Here is a 23,632-nt window from a genome sequence, read left to right as displayed (position 1 = left end):
CCTACATTTCCACATATAGCCAGAACAACATATTAACATAATTTAATATATTATGTAGGCTACATGAAAAGAGGTGATTTGTGTATTATATTTAGCATAATAGTATAATATTAATATATTATCTTATATTTAGTATGTATTATATTAGAGGCAGAGTGGTCAAGACCGAACTAGTTTGGTATTGAGAAACGGACATTTCGAAACAGTTATGATGTAACGAAGCCTAGATTACTGAAATCACGTGACTTTGGCAGTTTTATAAATGCTCTGAACCACTGATTCGAAACCAAAGATTTGAAGAATCTGAAGAATCAGTGTTTCGAAATCGCTCATCACCAACTACAGGTAACAAAGGTTTTTGGCTCCATCGCATGTTTTGATCTGTGCATCTGAGACGTAGACACAGACCAGTGAAAAGGGTCTCGTTCTGAAGCAAAAAACCTGAAGAAAGAGCAGGAGTAGCGTTTGAGGCTAGAAGTGATCAGAGCTGGAGTGTGACGTAGGAGTCATTTCCATCTTCGTGATTCTTTTGATAATTATGTTACTGTAATGTGTTAGATCGGTGAAATATAACACAGTGATACTCTTAAGAAAGCTTTAATTTGATATTTGTCTCTTTTTGACGTGTTTGTGTGATATAAATGTGAAATTGAATATATTATTGTTCGTATGATTGGTCATAATATTCCTCATATGAATAATATATTGGATAAATAATAAATATAGTAATTGTTTATAAAAATATAATTAATTCCATTTATGAAGCCTATTATATAAAAATGTATTTTGTTTAAAAGCAGATCTATTGCTGAATTGTGAAGATCTCTGTGACTGAGGTTGATGCATTGATGAAATTCAGGTGAGTTGAATGTTTATGCACTTTCTATAGAGCATGATATGCAATGGGGGTTTTACTAATAAATTAAACTTTTGTTTGGACAATTCAAGTCAGTGTGTAAATATATATTATATAGTAGTCTAGAAGTGTCTTGTTGTACTCAGAGAAATACAATAATGACAAAAGAACATTCAACAAGAACCAGTTATTGACAATGTATCACTAATTAAGATTTTAAAACATTTACACTGTTTATATAACAGTATCTATTAATACTGTTTATTGTCAATTATTCTAAATAGCATTAAATAACACTGAACATTTAATACTTTGCAACACTCTTAAATTGATCTTATGATTGTCTGATTTCATTACAATACCTCGGTTTCTCAAAACAAAACTAATCTAAGGAATCTGAAAGTAGGAAGTTAATTATTTGCAATTACTCAAGCACAACAACATATCAATACAAATCTAAAAGAAAGAAACATACAGCAAACAGACAGACAGCACTGGTACATTTGTTCAGGGTTTGTGAATGTAAAACGAAGCTAAACAGCAAAATAATGATTAGGGGAGTACAATTGTCTAGTACAATAATGTGGTTTTGTTTTATTAATACAGTATATACTTTTTTCTTGATTTACCCCGAAAGAATGGAAGTGAATTGTGACAACATGCCCCATAGGTGGGGTTCATTATAACATGACCATATGACAGATTCAAATGTTATCTGATCTAATCAAAAAATTATCCAAGACAAACGCAAATATTTTCTAAATAAAATACAATTATTAACTTTTTCATATAAAATAATGGCATTTTTTTAAATAATTAAAAATAAAATATTTTTGCAGTTTGACAACAAACACAGCTATGGCCTACAGCATAGTTCAAAACAAAATAATAATTCATAATTTATGAACATTGACTCTCAGTCTTTATTCTCCTTTTTCTCATGGTTTCTCAACAGAATGCATAAAAGCATAGAATAGAATATCATAGTTCTAATAGAGGCTTATTGTAACACAGTGTGACAACATGCCCCGCCTGAGCAACTGGGGTTTAAACATGACGAGTGTTTCTGCTGTTAAATCAGCATTAAAGAACTATCTCAACTGTTAATTAACAGATATAAGATTAAAATAATATCAGATTTGTCTCATTTTAAATAAACACAAAAAACAGAGATGAAAAATTTACATAGGCTAAGTAAGAAATGTACTTTTGCAATTGCAATTTTTTCTATATATAGTGTTGATACGGCAACTAATAAACACACTAAGAGAGACTGAGTGTGTCAGATATTCTGTTCAGCTTGTCCACTGATAGGTTTGTTGCTTTATTGGCCTGATATGTGGAATATAGTAGCCTATTGCCAAAGCATTTTAATTAGATTTAAATACAGAATGGAATTACACCACCATAGAAAAACAAACAAACAGAAGAGGAACAGTTGATGATACAAAAAACAGCCGATTGTCAGGCTTTGGATGGATGATGTAGGAGGCGAACACGAAGATGAAAAACAAAGGTTTTAATTCTCAAATATAGCAAATACAAACAACAGGGAGCGTGTGCTCAGAGCATTGACTTAAACCATTAACCTAAACATTGACCGACAGTGAAGAGTGAAAACCAGGAACTTAAATACACACACAGATGAACACAAGACAGGTGATGCAGATGATGATGATGACGAACAGGTGGGTAATGAAGGGAGTGAGTTCAGGTGTGGAAACAAGGAGGATTCTGGGAACTGTAGTGAAGACGAAGACAGAACGATGACAGACGGTGAATGTGACACCGATAATATCACTTTCCTTATATTAATTATAATTAATTACAATTATTTACAATAAAGAATATGTGAACTATTGAAGTATTGTATTGATATGTTGTTGTGCTTAAGTAATTACAATACCAATATATATGTTTCTTTGTTTAAATGAGGATGAGAAATTGAAAATGATTTCTTCATATACTGATATGAGATGTGTTGTTATGTCTTATATCAGGATGGACATGCGTGTGGTTTTGTTTCTAACACTTTTTACTGGGATGTGCGTCGCTGATTCCACAGGTACGTTTAGAATAATACAAGTAAAAATACCTGGATTTGAAAATCTGTAATTATTGTGTATCATAATCAGATTAATTTATTAAAATTATAGGATGAAAAATGGTTATTGAAAATGTGTTATTTATTTATTTATAAAGACGCTATGGTATAATTGTTTTTTTGTACTTGGTAATGTGTGTATAACTGTTATTATTTTATTAACAGTAATGGACACACCATCGTGCTCTTGTGTTCCAAGTGAGTGTTCTTCATCACTTTCAATGTTATCAGTAACACAATAATAATATTCTTACTGAACATTTGGTAACCAATAAGTGATAATGTACATCATCAAGACAGTTGTTATTGCAAAATAACCCATGGCTAGCCACAAATAAATTATTTTGGACACAAAATAGGCTTTTCGAGTCTCAGTACAGGTTTTTGTGTCGAATTTCAACCCCCTGCCAAATCATTACCCCCCTCCTTGGAGTCAGTACCTGATTGCCTAATCCTAACCCCACCCAACTAATCCCAACCCCTCCCCCTCTCAACTAATCCTAACCCCACCCCTAATCCTAACCCTTCCCCTAATCCTAACCCTTCCCCTAATCCTAACCCTTCCCCTAATCCTAACCCCTCCCCCTCTCAACTAATCCTAACCCCACCCCTAATCCTAACCCCTCCCCTAATCCTAACCCTTCCCCTAATCCTAACCCCTCCCCCTCTCAACTAATCCTAAACCTACTGTAATGCATTTTTCGTACTAGGCTGCTGCCACCACCTTCAATTATTTAAGCCAGTATGGTCTGGCACCAGAAGACAACTCACCACCACAACTTCAATCAAAATATGTAGATTTTGTTGATATGGATTTTATTTCACTGGTAACAGCCCTATAGTAGTGCTTTATGATTCTAACTATTAAAATTAAGACCTTGACACACATGATGATTCATATATTTAATAAGGTTTAATGACCCTGGAAATACATTTAGAGCGGAAATATCACCTCTTTATGGGAAAGTTTGTTTCTATTGGTGTCAACATTGTTTTTGGAAGATACTTAAAAAAACCAGTTATCTTCTGTGTATGCATCCTCAATGCATGAGATGTGTGTCACACTAGCTGTGCTTAGGACTACATGATGCACCTTTTGTTTGATTTAATACTGAATAATTCCAATAGATGATTTAGCCTAATGGTGCATTCAAGTCCTCCTGGGAAGCTCATACTTATGAGGTGGGAAGTCGTGTTTACGACAGAAAATGTGTTCAAGTCACTTTGGTTGGAGTAAGTTGGCGGTGCTTTCTCTTAATAAATTACACTAAAATACAGCAAGATTCTTAAACTCTACTTCTAGAAAATGAAGAACAAAGAAATGTGCATCAAGAGTGCTTTGCTTTTTTATGGTTTAAATTTATGATGATGATGATGATGATATATACTTTATTTATCCCAAGGGAAATTCAAGTATCCAGTAGCATACATAAATTAAACATACATTAAACCAATTAAAATAAATGTAAAATAAAATTAACTTATAACACAAAGCTACAATAAAACAGTGCAAAACAGTAAACAGTGCAAATTGAGGTAAAGAGTGCAGAGGGAGGTAGAAATGATCCAATTGTCTATTGTCCTCCCTGCCATGACTAGGAGCTGTTGTACAGCCTAATGGCCAGTGGGACGAAAGAGTTTTTAAATCTGTTGGTGGAGCTGGGCTGAGACAGTAGTCTGCCACCTAACACACTCCTCTGCCCGATGAAGGTGTTGTGCAGAGGGTGGTGGACGTTGTCCAGTATGGACAGCAGTTTGTCCAGGGTCCTTCTTTCTGCCACTGTCACCAGAGAGTCCAGCTCTGAGCCCACTACTGAGCCAGCTCTCCTTACCAGTCTGTCCAGTCGACCAGCGTCTCTCTTCTTGCTGCTTCCTCTTCAACAAACTACAGCATAAAAGAGGACGCTGGCCACCACAGACTGGTAAAACATCTGCAGTAGTTTTCTGCAGATGTTGAAGGACCCCAGCCTTCTCAGGAAGTACAGACGGCTCTGCCCTTTCCTGCAGAGAGAGTCCATATTTGCTGTCCAATCCAGCTTGTCATCCAGTAGAAGTCCCAAATATTTATAAGTCCTAACCACCTCCACATCAACCCCCCCCCCCCCCCCCCCCCCCCGATGGACACAGGCTGGAGATCTGCAGATGGTTGGTCCTGCACCACCTCGCGAAGTCCTCAACTAGGCTCCTGTACTCCCCCTCCTGTTCGTCCTTGATACAGCCAACTATCACAGTATCGTCTGAATATTTCTGCACATGGCAGAGGCCGGAGTTATACTGGAAGTCAGATGTGTACAAGGTGAAGAGGACAGGAGAAAGCACGGTCCCCTGTGGTGCTCCGGTGCTGCTGACCACAGTGTCTGACATGCAGCCCTACAGTCTGACGTACTGTGGTCTCTCTGTGAGGTAGTCCGTAATCCATGTCACCAGGAGTGGGTCCACCCTCATCTCCGTCAGCTTGTCTCTCAACAGGAGCGGCCGGATGGTGTCGAAGGCGCTGGAGAAATCAAAAAACGATATTCTCACAGCGCCCCTCTCCTTGTCCAGATGTAAGTAGGCCCTGTGGAGCAGATGAAGGATGGCATCCTCCACACCCATCTTCTCCTGGTATCCAAACTGCAGTGGATCTTGTGCATGGTGAACCTGAGGTCTGAGGACATGGAGCAGCAGCCGTTCGAAGGTCTTCATGATGTGTGATGTCAGTGCTACTGGTCTGAAGTCACCCGGCTCCCTGGGGTGTTTTTTCTTGGGAACCGGGATGAGACATGAAGTCTTCCGGAGCACTGGGACCCTCCCTAGCTGCAAGCTCAGGTTGAATACATGCTGAAGTGGCTCCCCCAGTTCAGCAGAACAGGCTTTAAGCATCCTTGGACACACTCTGTCTGGCCCCGCCGCTTTCCTTGGTCGGAGCCTCCTCAGCTCTCTGCTCACCTGATCCTTGGTGATGGTGATGGGATATAGAACTGACCATGTGTGTGGAGGGTGTGGGTGGTCTGCAGTCTGAGGTGGTAAAGGGCATGGTGGTGACATTGGGGGAGGTGATGGACATGGGGGGTATGAAGGGTGCTGTCACTGGTTGTGGGAGATGGTGTATCAAACCTGTTAAAAAACAGGTTTAGCTGGTTTGCTCTTCCAGCATCCCCATCTCCTGTGATACTGCCCTTCTTCTTATAGCCTGTGATGGTTTTCATGCCATCCCAGACCTCCCTTGTGTTGTTTTGCTGCAGCTTCTGTTCTACCTTCCTTCTGTAGTCCTCCTTCGCCTCTTTCAGGTGGACCTTGAGTTCCCCCTGTACGTGCTTCAGCTCATCTCTGTCACCATCCTTGAATGCTCTCTTCTTCCTGTTCAGGATGTCCTTAACATTACTGGTGATCCACGGCTTGTTGTTGGGGAAGCAGCGTACAGTTCTAGTGGGGACCACCACGTCCATACAGAAGTTCAGTTAGTCAGTAGTGCATTGAGTGACTCCCTCTATGTCCTCACCATGTGCTTCCAGCAGAACGCTCCAGTCAGTACATTCAAAACAGTCACTCAGAGCCTCCGCTGCCTCAGGAGACCATTTCCTGAAGGTGTGTTTGGTCGTGGACTGTCTCTGGATCTGTGGTTTGTACTGTGGCGTGAGCAGGACCAGGTTATGATCAGACTTTCCCAGTGGGGGCAAAGGAGTGGCAACCCATACACAAAAGAAATATATTTGAAATATATTTTCAAAATATATTTTTGGAATATATGCAAATATTCGAAATTGGCCCAATAAATATATTTTAGTTAAATATATGTAAATATATTTACATATATGTTTACATATATGTTCATATATGTTTCAACTTTTGCAAATTGTTGCATTTGAAATTTAAAAAGTTTTCACAAACAAACAACACATTTTCAATTTATTTTTTAGATAGACCACTTCAGCCGTGGATGTGGGCATGGGAGAGCAGTGCTCTACTTCCCCCACCACATTTTTCCTACTGGTCGGGGATCGAACTGGCAACCCTTCGGTTACAAGCCTGAAGCCCTAACCAGTAGGCCACAGCTGCCCCTTTGCTAACTTTATTGGCCTAAAATGACAATTTTATATAGGAAATAACACACAGAATGCAGAGTTTTTTCCCCTATTTTTACAGAATTGAATACAGTTATTTAATAGTGTGTGTATGCAGTGTTAGACACTGAGTTCTATCTATTGTTTAAGTGCACTTCACTGTTGGAGTGTCACTGTTATACTTGCATCATAAATATTGTGCATATTTTCAATATTTAAACGACTTCAGGAAAGATGTCAATAAAACAACAATAAATCTAATAATTGCACTTAGTGTTAGGTACGTGCCACCTAATATGGCCTAATAGTCCTAGGAAAGCAACTATCTGTCATTTTACATTGCAGTCATTTACATGTAAGTACAGTATTTATTATAGCTGTGTGTCATAATACAGTAGTGAAATATGGTAGCCTACTGTTGTGTATAGGGGAAAAGGTAGAGGAATTACTATGATCAAAATACATTTTCGACCCTTCTTTAGCAAGCTAAATTTTTATTTATTTTTATTTATATTTTATGACCATATATTTTGTCATATATTTTACATTACATGTTATAAATGTAAATATATTTCACACTTAACATCATATATTTTTGTTATATTTCAGAATATATTTCAAAATGATAAATATAAGTGAACAACAATGCAAATATATTTCAATGCCACATATATTTTTGACACTTTAAAATATATTTCATTTTTTTTTTTTTTCTGTATGGGAATGTAAGCTTCCCTCACGTTGGCATACAGTAGATCTAATGTCCTGTTCTTCCTGGTGGGGCAGCTTACAAACTGTTGAAAGTCTGACAGTGTAGAATCCAGTGTCACGTGGTTAAAGTCCCCTGAGATGGCGATGAATGCGTCCGGATGTTGTGTTTGCAATCTTGCGATGGTGGAGTGGATTACGTCACACGCAGTCTCTGCGTGCGCACGCGGAGGGACGTACACAGCAACAACAATAGCGTGGGAGAACTCTAGGCATGTAATACGGTCTGAGACCTACTGCCAGCATCTCAATGTCTCTGTTGCACACAATCTCCTTCACCGTAACATGCCCCTGGTTGCACCATCTGTTGTTGATAAACAGTGCGAGTCCTCCTCCTTTGCTTTTGCCACTGCGTCCACAGTCCCAGTCCGCTCTCACTGTAGTAAATCCAGGTAGATCCACATTAGCGTCGGGGGTGTTCTGGGTTAGCCAGGTTTCAGAGAGGCAAAGTAAACTGCACTCCCTGAACATCCTGTCTGTCCTCACAAGGGCAGCCAGCTCGTCCGTCTTGTTGGTCAGACAGTTCACATTCCCCATCACTATCGATGGAACCGAGGGATTGTACTTTCACCGCTTAGTCACTAGCCTAGCCTTCACCTTCACTCCGGCTCTGCAGCCTCGGTGCCTCTTCCTCAGCTCCTCGGGTACGTGGTGAAAAATGCCGGCTCGTCCCATTGTTTGCAGTGAGAGTAGCTTCTCCCTTGAGTAAACAAGTTGTCCCCCGCTATGTTGTCCATAAGAAGTCACTGTGATTGTATCCATAGGATATATAAAGTTTTACACAGCTAATTTTATATAAAAAGCTAAAAAGTACTTTAACACACTTAAGATATTAAAAAAACAACTCGACACATACAAAGCTACTGGATTAGCGTCCTGCTCGCGCTGGCGCCATGAAAAACCAAAAGCAACAGCATGCATATGCAAACTTATGAAGCAACAGCAAACTTTGTTACATATTATATTGTTATATTATAATGCCATCATATTCTGTGCAGGCAATCAGCTTACTGCGCTGTAAACAGAAAAGGCTGACCATTTCACTGCTAAATACCTTTTAGTATTGTGGTATTCCGCCATGTTTCTCACTGACACGCCCACAACTCGTACAGATCGGGGCTTAAGGAAAATCCTGAGCTTCCCACTGGTATTTACGACATTGTGGTGGCGTTCATGTGCGTTCAACTCATACTGTAAATACGGTCTTTACGACATGACTTGAATGCACCATTAGACATGTTAATCAGTCTCTAAGAACAGCATCTTTGGAATATGCGTTATATTTTTAAGCATTTGAATTGTCACGTTGCGCATGCAAAATATGGAAATGTGAATGTGAACTGAATTTGCAGTCGCTTTTCAAACGCATTGATCAATATGCTTGCGTAAACTTAACCGACCGCGAACGACACCCCCCTCCCAAAAAAAGAGTACCGCCGTCATCATGTGGCCTCACGATGAAGATAGATAGATAGCGAGTGCGGGGCAGGGTGCGAAATACGTTAATTTTTTTTTTCTTCAAACAGGAGCGGGAGTGTTTGAAAGCACAAGCAAGCGTCTATCTGAGGACCGATCTGCTGATAGATGCCTGCTTTCAAACGCTCCCGTGTGTATCTGTGTAAAGCGCTCGGTGAAGAGCGTCATTGATCTATATTAATAACATGTTTTTAAAGCGCTGATCATTTTAGCCAATCACAGGCATATCTGATAAGTGCGTGAGTACAATGGCCAATCAAAGGTGTTTACGGTTCCACTCAAAGCGTCACATTTTAAAAGATTCAGTAGCCTACTGTATGGTCCTGAAGTCGGTACTTTTTGACAACTCTAGCTTATACCTTTATTTTGCCCATTTTATTGGGATCATACTTTCAGGAGATTAAAGTAAAAAAAGAAAAAGTTATTGTTTATCATTTTATGACAAACAGGGAATCTTGCTCTTGGAGCCACAGCTGTCCAGTCTTCCACATTCGAGGGAGCAGGAGCTAAAAGGGCTGTCGATGGCAACTGGGATTCAAATTACTTTCGTGGCTCATGCACTCATACTTATGAGGACAGGAACCCCTGGTGGAGAGTTGACTTGGGGGATGTCTACGAGGTAACCAGGGTTAGCATCACTAATCGTGGAGATGGTTCTACAGAGAGGATAAAGGGAGCTCAGATCCGTATCGGCAACAGCCTGGAAAATAATGGCAACAATAATAAGCCGTAAGTATTGTCTCTCTCTTAATACTTACTCTAATGGTTAGAAAATTACTGAATAAGATAAAATTACTTTGAATAAATCCTTTTAATATAAAAACTTGCCTTTGACAGAAGTATATTTGTCATGCTTCATGCAGTTTTGATTCGCCCCTCTCTATTTCTCTGTGTGTCTTCACAGGGCTGCGATTGTTGAGTCCATCCCAGCTGGAGAAACAAAAACATTTACGTTTCAGCCTATTAATGGCCGATATGTCAACATTGTTATACCTGGGCGCAATGAATTTCTCACACTGTGTGAAGTCGAGGTGTTTGCACGTAAGGGACAGTGAGAGAAGAATCTGTGATATAATTTGATTAAGTTGTTATTAATGTGTGTATAACTGTTATTATTTTATTAACAGAAAAGTACACATCAACTTACACCTGTTTTCCAAGTGAGTGTTCTTCATTACTTTCAATGTTGTCAGTAACACATAATATAACGCAATATTCTTACTAAACATTTGATAACCAATAAGGGATAATGTGAATCAACACAGTTGTTATCTCAAAGTAAACTCTGAAAGGCTGATCAGGACCCTGTCTTATTACATGGCTACTAACCACAAATAATTAAATTTGGACACAAAATATTAATTTGAGTTTAAATATTATATTAGCACACTTAAATAAATGCAAAGTTTCTGTGAGGAAAAAAATATTCCTAGCAAGACAAACGAACAAGTTCAAACAAGACAAACATTCAAGGGGTAATGTAAAGTCATGTACACCAAATTAATAATTACATAGACATATTGACTTGATGAAACAGTTTTAAATTCTTGCCTGTTTATTATCTTAGAATCAATTACAGTGTACAAAAACAGTGATTATGGCAACAAGATGAACACTACTGTACTCTTAATACTAAAAATGCTTCAATATAATCTAAATGTTTGAATACAATCAATAACTATAACAGAGACGCAACTGGCACCAGTTGTGTTTGTATGAAACGAGAGAGAGCGGGTCCACAGTGTGATAAAAGAAACATTAAAGAAAGGCCGGCTCCAGAAACCCGGATGAGTGTGTGTTATCCAGCGTTGCTGTTGATGACGGTCATTATCTGGAAATATCAGACCTCGGAATGTTGCAACTGACCAATCAGAATCAAGTATTCCAGAGAGCCGTGTAATAATCATTTGGATTTCAAATATAATTATTTTGCCCATTTTATTGGGTTTATACTTTAGCACATTACAGTTTTTTTTGTTCGCTTTGGCACTATTTTCACAAAACTCTAACAAAAATAACAAAAATCCAAACTGATCACACTTGTAACACAGCTAGTCATTCTTTCAAAACCTGATCTCATGCTTTCATTACAGTTATACACTTTTCAGTCCACATAATCATTGTTTCAAACACAAGATTATTGTAATATGTAATGACAACATTTGATTTAATCACCGAAACACAACAGTATTATAACGTGTCTGCCTTAGGCGGGGATTGAGCCTGGGTCTGCAGTGCTCAAGTGCAAGGTGTTTACTACTGAGCTAACTCCCCAACCACTGAACCCAAGAGCAGAAGAGCAATGAGCCAGGATGCCTGTGTTTCTATCCAAAAATATAATCTTTACTTGAAGAAAAAATACAAAGTACAAATAAACAAGGAAAGCCGAGCTTCCATAAAACAGTGAAACAAAATAGACACAAGGGTCAAAAGGTACAATAAAGAACAAACTTAACTTGAGAACTGATCACAGAGCACTGAAGCACAGAGTACATAGGCTCAAGACTGAACACAAAGGCAGGGAACAAACAGACTTGAGGGTTAACGAGCAGAGTCCTGAACAAGGTTAGCGACGTTGGCGGTATCTGCAGGAGTGGAGAGAACAGGGCTCAGAGTATGGCCCTGTCCCAAATGGCACCCTAAGCACTCGCGGTCTTCCTCTGAGTCCGCATTTTCGTGACGTAACGCCGCTTTGACTGTCGGGAAGAAGTCTGCTGCGGAGCTCGCATTAGTGCAGGCTCTGCAAAAGTGCGCATCGAGGGTGCAAATCGTCCGCATAAAGGTGTGCTCGCGAGCACCCTTCTGAGACCTAAAATGACAAATGGGACACCCTACGGTCTCGGGACTTAACGGACACGCGCACGCGACTGTCACAGTGTCTGGTTTGTGTTTCGGTGGTCCCGAGTCCGGTGGTCCCGAGTCTGGTGGCTCATAACACGGAGACCATCCCTGAGGTGACTACCGTCCCTGACGCACCGTCCAGGCGTCTTGCTCTGCCGCGCCGCCCAGGCGTCTTGCTCTGCCCGCGCCGCCCAGGCGTCTTGCTCTGCCCGCGCCGCCCAGACGTCTTGCTCTGCCCGCGCCGCCCAGACGTCTTGCTCTGCCCGCGCCGCCCAGACGTCTTGCTCTGCCCGCGCCGCCCAGGCATCCTGATCTGCCGGCCCCGCCCGAGCTGCTCGCACTGCCTGCGCCACCCCAGCGATCCATCACTTCTGCTGATCCAGAGACTGTTCACGTCACATCTGCCGAGCCTGTGTCTTCGGACAAGATGGCCGCCGCCGAGAGTGTTCATGTCACGTCTGCCGAGCCTGTTCATGTCACGTCTGCCAAGCCTGTGTCTTCGGACAAGATGGCCGCCGCCGAGACTGTTCATGTCACGTCTGCCGAGCCTGTGTCTTCCGACAAGATGGCCGCCGCCGAGCCTGTTCATGTCACGTCTGCCAAGCCTGTGTCTTCGGACAAGATGGCCGCCGCCGAGACTGTTCACGTCACGTCTGCCGAGCCTGTGTCTTCAGACAAGATGGCCGCTGCTGAGCTGGTGGTCTCTGTTCCTGAGCCGGTGGTGTCTGTTCCTGAGCCGGTGGTGTCTGTTCCTGAGCCGGTGGTGTCTGTTCCTGAGCCGGTGGTGTCGGTTCCAGTTCCTGAGCCGTTGTCTGTTCCAGTTCCTGAGCCGGTGTCTGTTCCAGTGCCTGAGCCGGTGTCTGTTCCAGTGCCTGAGCCGGTGTCTGTTCCAGTGCCGTGGCCGCCCGAGGGGTCGTCTCCGCCGTGGCCGCCCGAGGGGTCGTCTCCGCCGTGGCCGCCCGAGGGAGAGTCTCCGCCCTGGCCGCCCGAGGGAAAGTCTCCGCCCTGGCCGCCCGAGGGAAAGTCTCCGCCCTGGCCGCCAGATGGACTGTTCGCTCTGCCCTGGTCGCTCGAGGGAGAGTCTCCGCCCTGGCCGCCCGATGAACTGTCGTCTCCGCCCTGGCTGCCAGATGGACTGTCACTCCCTGTCCCCGTTTCCCTCCATGGATCTGGCCCCCCATCCCTCCCCCTGATCCTCCACCAGTCCACCCCCCGCCTGAACGTTTGTTTTGTCTGTCACGTCTTGGAGCGTCTGGTAGCCGCTCCGTAGAGGGGGGGTTATGTCACAGTGTCTGGTTTGTGTTTCCCCGGGTGTACACTAGAGGTCTCTCTCCCTTACTGTCACATTCATTCTGGAACTGCATTTCCCACAATCATTTGTCTGTTCTCATCACTCATCATTGCACGCAGCTGTTTCCCATTACATTGTTTAGTTTCTGTGTATAAATACCCTGTCTGTTTTAGTCCTTGTCACAGAGTCATTGTTGTATGTCACTTACACTTCTTGAAGTCTGTTTCCTGGTTTGAGTTTGTTTTGTTCCTTATTTGTTTATTTTGTTATTGGACTGCTAACATGGATTTTGACCCCTGCATGGATGACGACGAATTGGATTGCCCTACAAATAAAAGTGTTGTATTTGGATCCACCTGTTTCTCTCCCTTTCCTTGGTGTGTGGATTGTGACAGCGACAGCCATTGTAAGTCCACAAGACCGAAAGTGCATTTGAAGTGTGCCATTTTCAACGCCAAACAATGCAAGATACATGTTTCAATCACCCTTGTTGGTGAAATAATTACAGCAATACAGGCTACAGTTGCCACATTAGAATATACACTTACATTACATAACTTATGAAACTGAATCCATAATGTTTGTAATATTATCTATCTAGTGTGTTATCAAAAGGTGTGATGAAGTTATGAAACTGCCATGAGGTTTTGTGCTAGAACAGAGTTTGCTGGCAATACAGTAAATGTTTTCACTGTGCCATATGACTGAATCTCTTCTGTAGTTTACCTTTACAGATGAAGGGTGAGTTACAGTAATGTGGCAGTCTCTACCATGGTAATCTGTTTTCAGTATCACATGGCATACATACTGTAATGTACTATGTTTTATGCCATCTGCCTCCCTTCTTCTGATGCATCTCTGACCAATCTGATGTTATACAGTCATTGCCTGTTTCCTCTAACTGTAAAGTAAAAAAAGAAAAGCTATTGTTTATGTGGCCTCACGATGAAGATAGATAGATAGCGAGTGCGGGGCAGGGTGCGAAATATGTAAAAAAAAAAATTCTTCAAACAGGAGCGGGAGTGTTTGAAAGCACAAGCAAGCGTCTATCTGAGGACCGATCTGCTGATAGACGCCTGCTTTCAAATGCTCCTGTGTGTATCTGTAAAGTGCTCGGTGCGTCATTGATCTATATTAATAACATGTTTTTAAAGCGCTGATCATTTTAGCCAATCACAGGCATATCTGATAAGTGCGTGAGTACAATGGCCAATCAAAGGTGTTTACGGTTCCACTCAAAGCGTCACATTTTAAAAGATTCAGTAGCCTACTGTATGGTCCTGAAGTCGGTACTTTTTGACAACTCTAGCTTATACCTTTATTTTGCCCATTTTATTGGGATCATACTTTCAGGAGATTAAAGTAAAAAAAAAAAAAGTTATTGTTTATCATTTTATGACAAACAGGGAATCTTGCTCTTGGAGCCACAGCTGTCCAGTCTTCCACATTCGAGGGAGCAGGAGCTAAAAGGGCTGTCGATGGCAACAGGGATTCAAATTACTTTCGTGGCTCATGCACTCATACTCATGCGGACAGGGACCCCTGGTGGAGAGTTGACTTGAGGGAAGTCTACGAGGTAACCAGGGTTAGCATCACTAATCGTGGAGATGGTTCTACAGAGAGGATAAATGGAGCTCAGATCCGTATCGGCAACAGCCTGGAAAATAATGGCAACAATAATGAGCTGTAAGTATTGTCTCTCTCTTAATACTTACTCTAATGGTTAGAAAATTACTGAATAAGATAAAATTACTTTGAATAAATCCTTTTAATATAAAAACTTATATTGTGTGTCTCTGTGTGTCTTCACAGGGCTGAAGCTGTTGTGTCCATCCCAGCTGGAGTCACTAAAACATTTACGTTTAAGCCTATTAAGGGGCGATATGTGAACATTTATATACCTGGGCGCAATGAATATCTCCATCTGTGTGAAGTCGAGGTGTTTGCAGGTGAGCAATAAAAGGAGCACTGTAGTTAGAAAAAAAGCATGCAAACTGATTGCCTTAAAAAAACAAGTAAAGTGAAATAGGAATAGTATGTGATACTGACAAATGCTTAGTTAGTTAGTATAGTTCACTTACACAAGAGTTCTAGTAACTAAAAAAGAACTGAGAGTACTTGATAATTTACTTTAAATAAAATATAATTGTTACCATTGTTGTGTTTTGCATGCTGAATGTTGAAGTCTGTGTGACTCAAGCATGATCAATTGCAAGATGGACCACAAATATAGAGGGATTATAAACCCAATTAAAAGTTTCACAAGGTGTTTCAAATTGTTAGCAACAAAAAGATCATTAATTGACATGAAATATAGTTATGTTATATATCATTCATTCATTCATTATATATATATATATATATATATGTTTATGTGTAAATTAAGTTCCAAGTGCCCAACCAAAGGGAACGCTAATCGCCATAATGGTGACTAAAACATTTTAGGAAAATCATCATCAATTTATGAAGTCAGCTTATGTGATGTTCTCTCAAATTTTTCAGTTGTATTGATAATTCAACATTCAGGATGACTTTGGGAAATGAGTGAATGCAAGCAGAGAAAAATAAACTGCAGAAGTGAATGAAATTATAGTGAAAAGTCCATTAATACTTTCGCCTCCTCAAAAGCCAAACTCAAACCAATCAATTAATCTTTACTTGGGTTTTCTGAGTAAAAAAAAGGCATAGTATGTGAATAGTACAGATTACTAGATTTTTACAATTAAGTTAAGAAATTAAGTATGTTAACGTTTTTCTTTTCTGATTTCATTGCCAGATAAAGTGGAATGAGAGGATGTTACGCCACAGTCCACTGATCCTACAAGCAAAATACCAAACTTCTGTTTTCTGAGCAATACTAATATTGCACTTTTTCATTGTTTTCATTTTACCTGTATGCACCTTTTATCCTTAAGATAAATGATAAGTTTCAGTGCACATTCAGTAAAGGTTTAAAATGTTTTTTAAAATGCACCTGATTCTTAACCCCAGTTTGATCCAGGGGTTTGTGTATTTACCCATCTTTGCTTATCTTTCTGCTTTCTACATCAATAAATTACTACAGCATTGCATGTTGTATTGTATGTTTCTGGATCAAAAATGTGGATATTTACAATGAGGAGGAGGTATAGTGTTACATAGCTACCCATCTAGGGATGAAGAGCTGGTAACAAAGTAAAGAAGAATAACATTTTACAAAAAAAGAGAAAGAAAAAGAAAACCATGGAGAGGAACAAGGATTTCCAACCCTCTGTTCCAGAATCTACAACACAACCACCAATTCAACCAATATTAACTTTTCATTTTCTGTTATAAAGAGTAAAAAAGGCACAAAGTAACAACAACATCAATATAAAAAAGAAAAATAATGAAAATAGGGTGATAGCTTTAGGGGAGAGCCTGACCAAAATGACAAACAAAACAAAAAACTAACCTGGACTTAGCTAACTAAACAAACTAAATTACCTGGAGAAAGATAATCCAGAAACCCTGCATCACAAAATCCTGAGCTCACTTACTCAGAAACAACTCAATATAAACCAACACATGATTCTGGGAAGGAGGAGGAAGGAATCATCTCATGGAAGGAAGTCTCTCTTCTCAACAGTTCCTGTGCTGCTTAAATCTCTGATAATATCTATTATAGCCTATAATATATACTCATAAATATAGAACACAAGGCTATAATAAACATACGTCCTCGGATGTAATAATAGTGATGTGAAATGTACTCATGAAGCTAATAGAGATTAACATGCTGAGACTGCGTTCGTGGATGGTTCATGTTCTCATCATGATTCATCACTTCAGTGAGCTCATTGTTTCTGCCTTACATTAATACATTGTTTAAATTAATGCACAGTCCCCTCTGCTGTTATCCAGCCCGTCGTGTGTGTAAAGCACACTAACACTTTGAGAGACCTGAGGGTTACAGCGAGAGCTCTTCTGCTGGGTAAATTCCCATGGATCTCCCTGTTGTGTGCCATTAAGCTGGCTGATGAAAGCACAGGCTCCTATCATGGCAACAAAGCGCATCATTCGACGCATTGGATGAGGATCAAATGTCGATACCTGCATGTCGAGGGCTACTATCCTCTGGAGAGGAAGATGGCGCTTGAGCTTTCCGCTTTGGTGTGTTTGCTCATGCTGAATCGAATTCAGAGTTGACAGCTGTGCTTGCCCGGGCCGCTGCGAGCATTGGACTCGTCCTGAGCAATCGCGGCTGGATGATTGGTTTCTGGGATCTGGGCGCGACACAGATCATCTCGCCCCGCCCCGTGCTTTTCTTGCTGGATGTGCATGAAGAGCTTTTTCCCAGGAGGGGGTGAACACACTGTTTTTAATGTAATTTAATCTAGCCGTAATTAGGCAGAGTGGTGTTTTGTAACATATTTTGTTTCATTGTTGTTTAAAATATACATAAAGAGATAACCGGACTTCCGTCCTTCCTTCCTCGGCAGTTCGTTCTCCTGAGTCAAACTTGGCAAGTCCAAACTACCAAGGTCACAAGATCCAACTTTGCGTTGGCCTATTTGGTATTGAGAAATTGACATTTCGGAACAGTTATGATGTAAAGAAGCCTAGTTTACTGAAATCACATGACTTTGGCAGTTTTATAAACGCTCTGAACCACTGATTCAAAGCAAAAGCGGAGGTGTGAGAGTTTATATGGTGAGCTAGATGTGAGTGGCTGTAGGTAGATCTGATCAATACTCCTGAGTATTGTACATGCTACCCTTGGGATCAGGGTTTGAAATGAACTATTTCACCCACCGGCCAATTTGGCTACTAAATGTTTAAGTCATTCAGAACTTCTACTAGCCAAAAAAAGAAGAAGAAATTAACCAGATTAACTACATCACAGCTTATATATATCATGATTCATGAACCAAACTCTTCATATTTATTTCATATATATGAAGAGTTTGGTTCCAAAACGCGATAAACAACATTTTTTTTAAAAAATTGAGTTCCCGCAAAAATCAGTATTGTATAGGGTCGGTATTGAAAAGTCAATTTTAAATTTTACGTAAAATGCGATATCCGCCGTGTTATTCTGTCATGTTTTCTGCCTTTCTTTCTAAACCGCGACAAACGCCAGTCTCCTTTCTCTGCAGAATGCAATAAATCCGCTCAACCAATCACAGCCACCATTCCACGCATTGTAAACAGTAACGGCGGCGCTTTGAATACACCCGGCATCCTAGTTTTTCCTATCTACTTTGTACTTTTTGATCAACAATCAAAAAAATGTTTTAATAATTTTGATGGCATTGATGAACCTGTGGTGGTTTCTGCGGTAGAGAAGAAACGTAAGCCATCGAAATCTAATCATTTACGTGAGGAGATTAAGAAGACGAGGCACTCGGGAGGAGGAAAAATGCCGGCTGTTGCTTGTTCTCACACGACAGCATAAAACTTCAGTCACGCGGACACGTCAACCCCCAGGGGATCTTTTGAAAAACTTTCAATTGTTTTACTCAAAGTCAACAAAAACCGAGCAGGACCAAGCCATTTTACAGATGATCGCCGTCAAAAAAGTTCAGGAGGTATTTCCTAGCGATGGCTGATTGAATGTATTTTTAGTCCAGTGCCTGTAATAAGATATTGACCGAGTTCAGAAGCTGTCTTATGTGGATCAACTTATTTTGTTGTGTATTTTCAACAGTTTCAATATGAAAAATAACTTTTATATTGATTCAATGGATTAATTGCATTTAAAAAAAAAAAAAAAAGTGTCATGAATTTATTGCATTTTGGGGGGAAAAAATCAGTTTTTATAATAAATCTTTGAAAATCAAAATCTGGATTTGAATTTGAATTTTTTATGTTATAATAACCTAAAGATGCTATGTGAAAGTTTGAAACAGAAAATAGTGGTTTTCATTTTGCCACTTTCTTGGTAAAGAAAACACATTTTTACTCAAATTAATCAAAATGGATTTATCGCTTTTTGGAACCAAACTCTTCATATATATATATATATATATATACACTCACCTAAAGGATTATTAGGAACACCATACTAATACTGTGTTTGACCCCCTTTCGCCTTCAGAACTGCCTTAATTCTACGTGGCATTGATTCAACAAGGTGCTGAAAGCATTCTTTAGAAATGTTGGCCCATATTGATAGGATAGCATCTTGCAGTTGATGGAGATTTGTGGGATGCACATCCAGGGCACGAAGCTCCCGTTCCACCACATCCCAAAGATGCTCTATTGGGTTGAGATCTGGTGACTGTGGGGGCCATTTTAGTACAGGGAACTCATTGTCATGTTCAAGAAACCAATTTGAAATGATTCAAGCTTTGTGACATGGTGCATTATCCTGCTGGAAGTAGCCATCAGAGGATGGGTACATGGTGGTTATAAAAGGATGGACATGGTCAGAAACAATGCTCAGGTAGGCCGTGGCATTTAAACGATGCCCAATTGGCACTAAGGGGCCTAAAGTGTGGCAAGAAAACATCCCCCACACCATTACACCACCACCACCAGCCTGCACAGTGGTAACAAGGCATAATGGATCCATGTTTTCATTCTGTTTACGCCAAATTCTGACTCTACCATCTGAATGTCTCAACAGAAATCGAGACTCATCAGACCAGGCAACATTTTTCCAGTCTTCAACTGTCCAATTTTGGTGAGCTTGTGCAAATTGTAGCCTCTTTTTCCTATTTGTAGTGGAGATGAGTGGTACCCGGTGGGGTCTTCTGCTGTTGTAGCCCATCCGCCTCAAGGTTGTGCGTGTTGTGGCTTCACAAATGCTTTGCTGCATACCTCGGTTGTAACGAGTGGTTATTTCAGTCAAAGTTGCTCTTCTATCAGCTTGAATCAGTCGGCCCATTCTCCTCTGACCTCTAGCATCAACGAGGCATTTTCGCCCACAGGACTGCCGCATACTGGATGTTTTTCCCTTTTCACACCATTCTTTGTAAACCCTAGAAATGGTTGTGCGTGAAAATCCCAGTAACTGAGCAGATTGTGAAATACTCAGACCGGCCCGTCTGGCACCAACAACCATGCCACGCTCAAAATTGCTTAAATCACCTTTCTTTCCCATTCTGACATTCAGTTTGGAGTTCAGGAGATTGTCTTGACCAGGACCACACCCCTAAATGCATTGAAGCAACTGCCATGTGATTGGTTGATTAGATAATTGCATTAATGAGAAATTGAACAGGTGTTCCTAATAATCCTTTAGGTGAGTTTATAATATAAATGCATTCATTAATTGCAATACTACTTTTGTGGTATACAGGTTATCATGTAAATGTGGATGTTTTTATGTAGGCCGGACCAAGAGACGTCTCAAAGACAGAGTATCGGAGCATAGAAATGCCATTAGAAAAGCTAATTTGGATTATATCCTATGGCAAAACACTTCCAAAATGTGCACAACAGCAATCCAGAAGGCCTAATGAGGGTTTAGAAACTATCAAAAAGAATATTCGGTGTGGTGACCGATTAAATTTACTTTTACAGAGAGAAACATTCTATATATGCAATTTACAGGCCACAGTGTACCCTGAAGAAATAGATTTCAGTCCTTTTTTGTGATCATTTTATACATTTGATTTGGGATGTGATCCGCAATGTGGCCACCTAGTGGACTCTCTCTGTATGTGTATGTATTATTTTGTCTTGCCTCATGTGGTAACTCACCATGTCACTCAGGTGTTTCTAATTAGCACACACAAAAGGGTAAATTGTTTGTTTGGAAAGCACACCCTGATGAAGGCTGTTTGCGCCGATACGCGTGGGTTGCGTCTCCCCATGTCTTTTAATTTTTCTATTATGGAATAGCCAGTAAAATAAAGGCTTTTTAAATAATTTTGAAGAAGAGTGCCTTGGATTTTCTCTTTTCTACATTTGTTTGAATTCCCGACCCCAAAGAGCTCCTTCAAACATCTGACTGAACTCCCTGCGCACCCTGGACACTCCTGTATTCATAAACGCCTGACCATCTTCAGTCAAGACTGTCTTTCGTTCACTGCTCGTTCATCTGGACAGATGAGCTCAGACTCAGCTCCTGCCTCATTTACAGTGATTAATTCCAATGCTCGGATTATTAACAGCTTTATCAAAGCACTGAATTAGCATTTAAAAGTAATTCCAGTTTTCAAATCGGTAAGTAGATGTTTATTCAGTCAGATATCAGAGTGATTCAAACCAGTAACTCCAGAGTTGGAGAACAATTCATAAGAATCGTCATTTGCTTGTGCATCTGATACACTTTCCCATATATGTACTTAAATTATTTATTCTAACAACCTAATTCAACTTTAAGCTGTCTGAAAAATTTATGTTTGTCACAAAAATGTATTTTTACCTAATTTCTTGATGTTGAAAAGTAAAATGCCCATGTTATTTGTTAACGACCCATGTTGGATAGTTCTAGAAAACATCAAAATAAAAGATACTTTTTACAAATTCATCCACACACAGTTTGCATTTCGGAATTATTTTATTGGTCATGTAATTACCACTTCAGTTGTTTGGCGACTCGCTGCCGTGTGTTAGTCCACAGCACCTTAACGCTACAAACTCCTCCAATGAAACAGCAGCTGGAATGATTGACAGATCTGTGATGTTTTCTCATCCATCAAGCTGTCAGTCATATGTTGAGAACTGGTCATAAGAGGCAAAGCCCCCTCTCTTGTCCACCGACTGGCCATCACAAGCTAGCAGCCAGTAGCGTAGCGGTAGAGATAAGTCAGTGTCATTAGGCATGTAACCAAACCAGCTTGCGAAGGTGTTGACACACTCCTGCCTCTGGGTGAAGTGCTCTGGGTTCGCCCACGGCGCCATCTTAGTGCCCTTTGAAGGAGACAGAAAATAAGATGTAAAAAATACATCACATTTAGGATCTAAAGTAATATGATAGGAGAGTATACCAAGATGTAGATCAAGGCAAATGGGACTGTAGGTTCTCTTTTTTATCTGTTTCCTTAAAAAAAAAAAAAAAAAACTGTTTTCCTTTTATTTTAATAGACACCTTAATTATTTTTATTTCAATAGACACTTTCTGCCTGTGAATCATCCATCTCTGACATTATGTATATTTTTCTATTTTATTATTACTATTATTTGTCATCTTGGTAACACTTTACAATAAGGTTCATTAGTTAATGTATTAAGTAGCATGAACTAACCAGCAATACATTTGTTACTGTATTTGTTAATCTTTGTTAATGTTAGTTAAAGCTACAATATGTAACAATTTTGTAATAAAATATCCAAAAATCACTTGAACAGTGTGATATATTTCCTGCAGTTGTGTACTTACAATATCCCAAAAGTTCCCAAAGATTTTTAATTTCAGAGAAATTCCAATTTTAAATAATTGGCCGTCCCGGAAAACTGTTCACTTGTCGGCTGTCACTGACGTAATATCCGCGTTATCCCTGATTTCCGCTCAAGTGCTGCCATAGTAACCATGACGACAGACGTGGACAACTGCGCGTAATGAGTAGGGGTGTGACGGTTAGTATATAACCGTGAGACCGACGGTTATAGTTGAACACCGTCATTAGAACTCTATAACCGCCAAAACCGTGTTATTAAAATATTTTTTACAAACATTTTTTATCAGAGAATGTTTAAAAACGAATTAAAAACAATTGTTAACAGTCTGTGTTATTAATGGTCTACGTCGTTTCCAACTGTATTTGATTCTTTGCCAAGTACCCCTTGACTGACCGCCAATCATTTGAAATATATAAAAGCTATGATATAGTGATGTGCCATCATTATGAGATTTATTAAACAAATGAAAAACATTTGCAATAATAAACATTAGCAATGAACATTTGCAATCGGGAGAAATGGTTTTTATCACTTAATGAAGTTTTGTTTTGTAAATCGTCAGACATGATTTTTACCACTTCATTAAGTTTTGCTTTGTAGAAAGCCTTTCTTTAAAGCGAATTTCGTTTTGTACAAATTGTATCTTAATTTTAATAAATGTTTCATCAACCAATTGCATGTATTAAATAAATAAAAAAGCAAATATAGGAGACAATATAATAACCGTGACATCGAGGCTCCGATGCGCCGCGTTCACTTGCATTGCATTGTGAAGTTGAACTAGAGCGCATCTCATCGTAAATGAATGAAACTCAGCGTAGGCCTATGCCTCATACATTAGCATTAAATATCTTTGCTGCATCCTTTCTAGAACAGACAAGGGCTTTCTTGCTGCTCGCATCAGCAGAGCATCGCATCGTCCATAGACCGCAAAACAATCA

The 23,632-nt window shown here is 40.1% G+C and overlaps 1 protein-coding gene and 1 long non-coding RNA gene across 4 annotated transcripts in view; one reads left to right on the top strand and one right to left on the bottom strand.

Moving 5' to 3' along the window:
* Positions 1 to 248: 248 nt before the first annotated feature.
* LOC311093307 (fucolectin-1-like) lies at positions 249 to 16,450 on the top strand. 3 transcript variants are annotated; one of them, XM_084130607.1, is made up of 10 exons: positions 249 to 345; positions 798 to 859; positions 2,857 to 2,921; positions 3,126 to 3,158; positions 9,697 to 9,976; positions 10,152 to 10,288; positions 10,375 to 10,407; positions 14,786 to 15,065; positions 15,192 to 15,328; positions 16,156 to 16,450. In XM_084130607.1, the coding sequence occupies exons 2-10, from the start codon at positions 849 to 851 to the stop codon at positions 16,167 to 16,169; spliced, it is 990 nt and encodes a 329-aa protein (XP_083986733.1). In that variant the 5' UTR covers positions 249 to 345; positions 798 to 848; the 3' UTR covers positions 16,170 to 16,450. The 3 variants fall into 3 exon arrangements, with proteins under 3 accessions (XP_083986733.1, XP_083986734.1, XP_083986735.1); XM_084130608.1 differs by having other exon boundaries at positions 258 to 345; positions 801 to 859; XM_084130609.1 differs by lacking the exon at positions 798 to 859 and having other exon boundaries at positions 265 to 345.
* A 5,389-nt stretch (positions 16,451 to 21,839) lies between these two features.
* Positions 21,840 to 23,632, bottom strand: part of LOC311094181 — a 3,912-nt gene continuing 2,119 nt past the window's right edge. The window contains exon 3 of the long non-coding RNA XR_014608587.1: positions 21,840 to 22,202. This is a non-coding gene — a long non-coding RNA (uncharacterized lncRNA). The remainder of the gene's footprint in view (positions 22,203 to 23,632) is intronic.

Source organism: Abramis brama (genome assembly GCF_963993115.1).
Source record: "Abramis brama genome assembly, chromosome: 12".
NCBI lineage: Eukaryota > Metazoa > Chordata > Actinopteri > Cypriniformes > Leuciscidae > Abramis > Abramis brama.
Note: the sequence above shows the minus strand (reverse complement) of the source record. Positions and strands in the feature narration are given on the sequence as shown.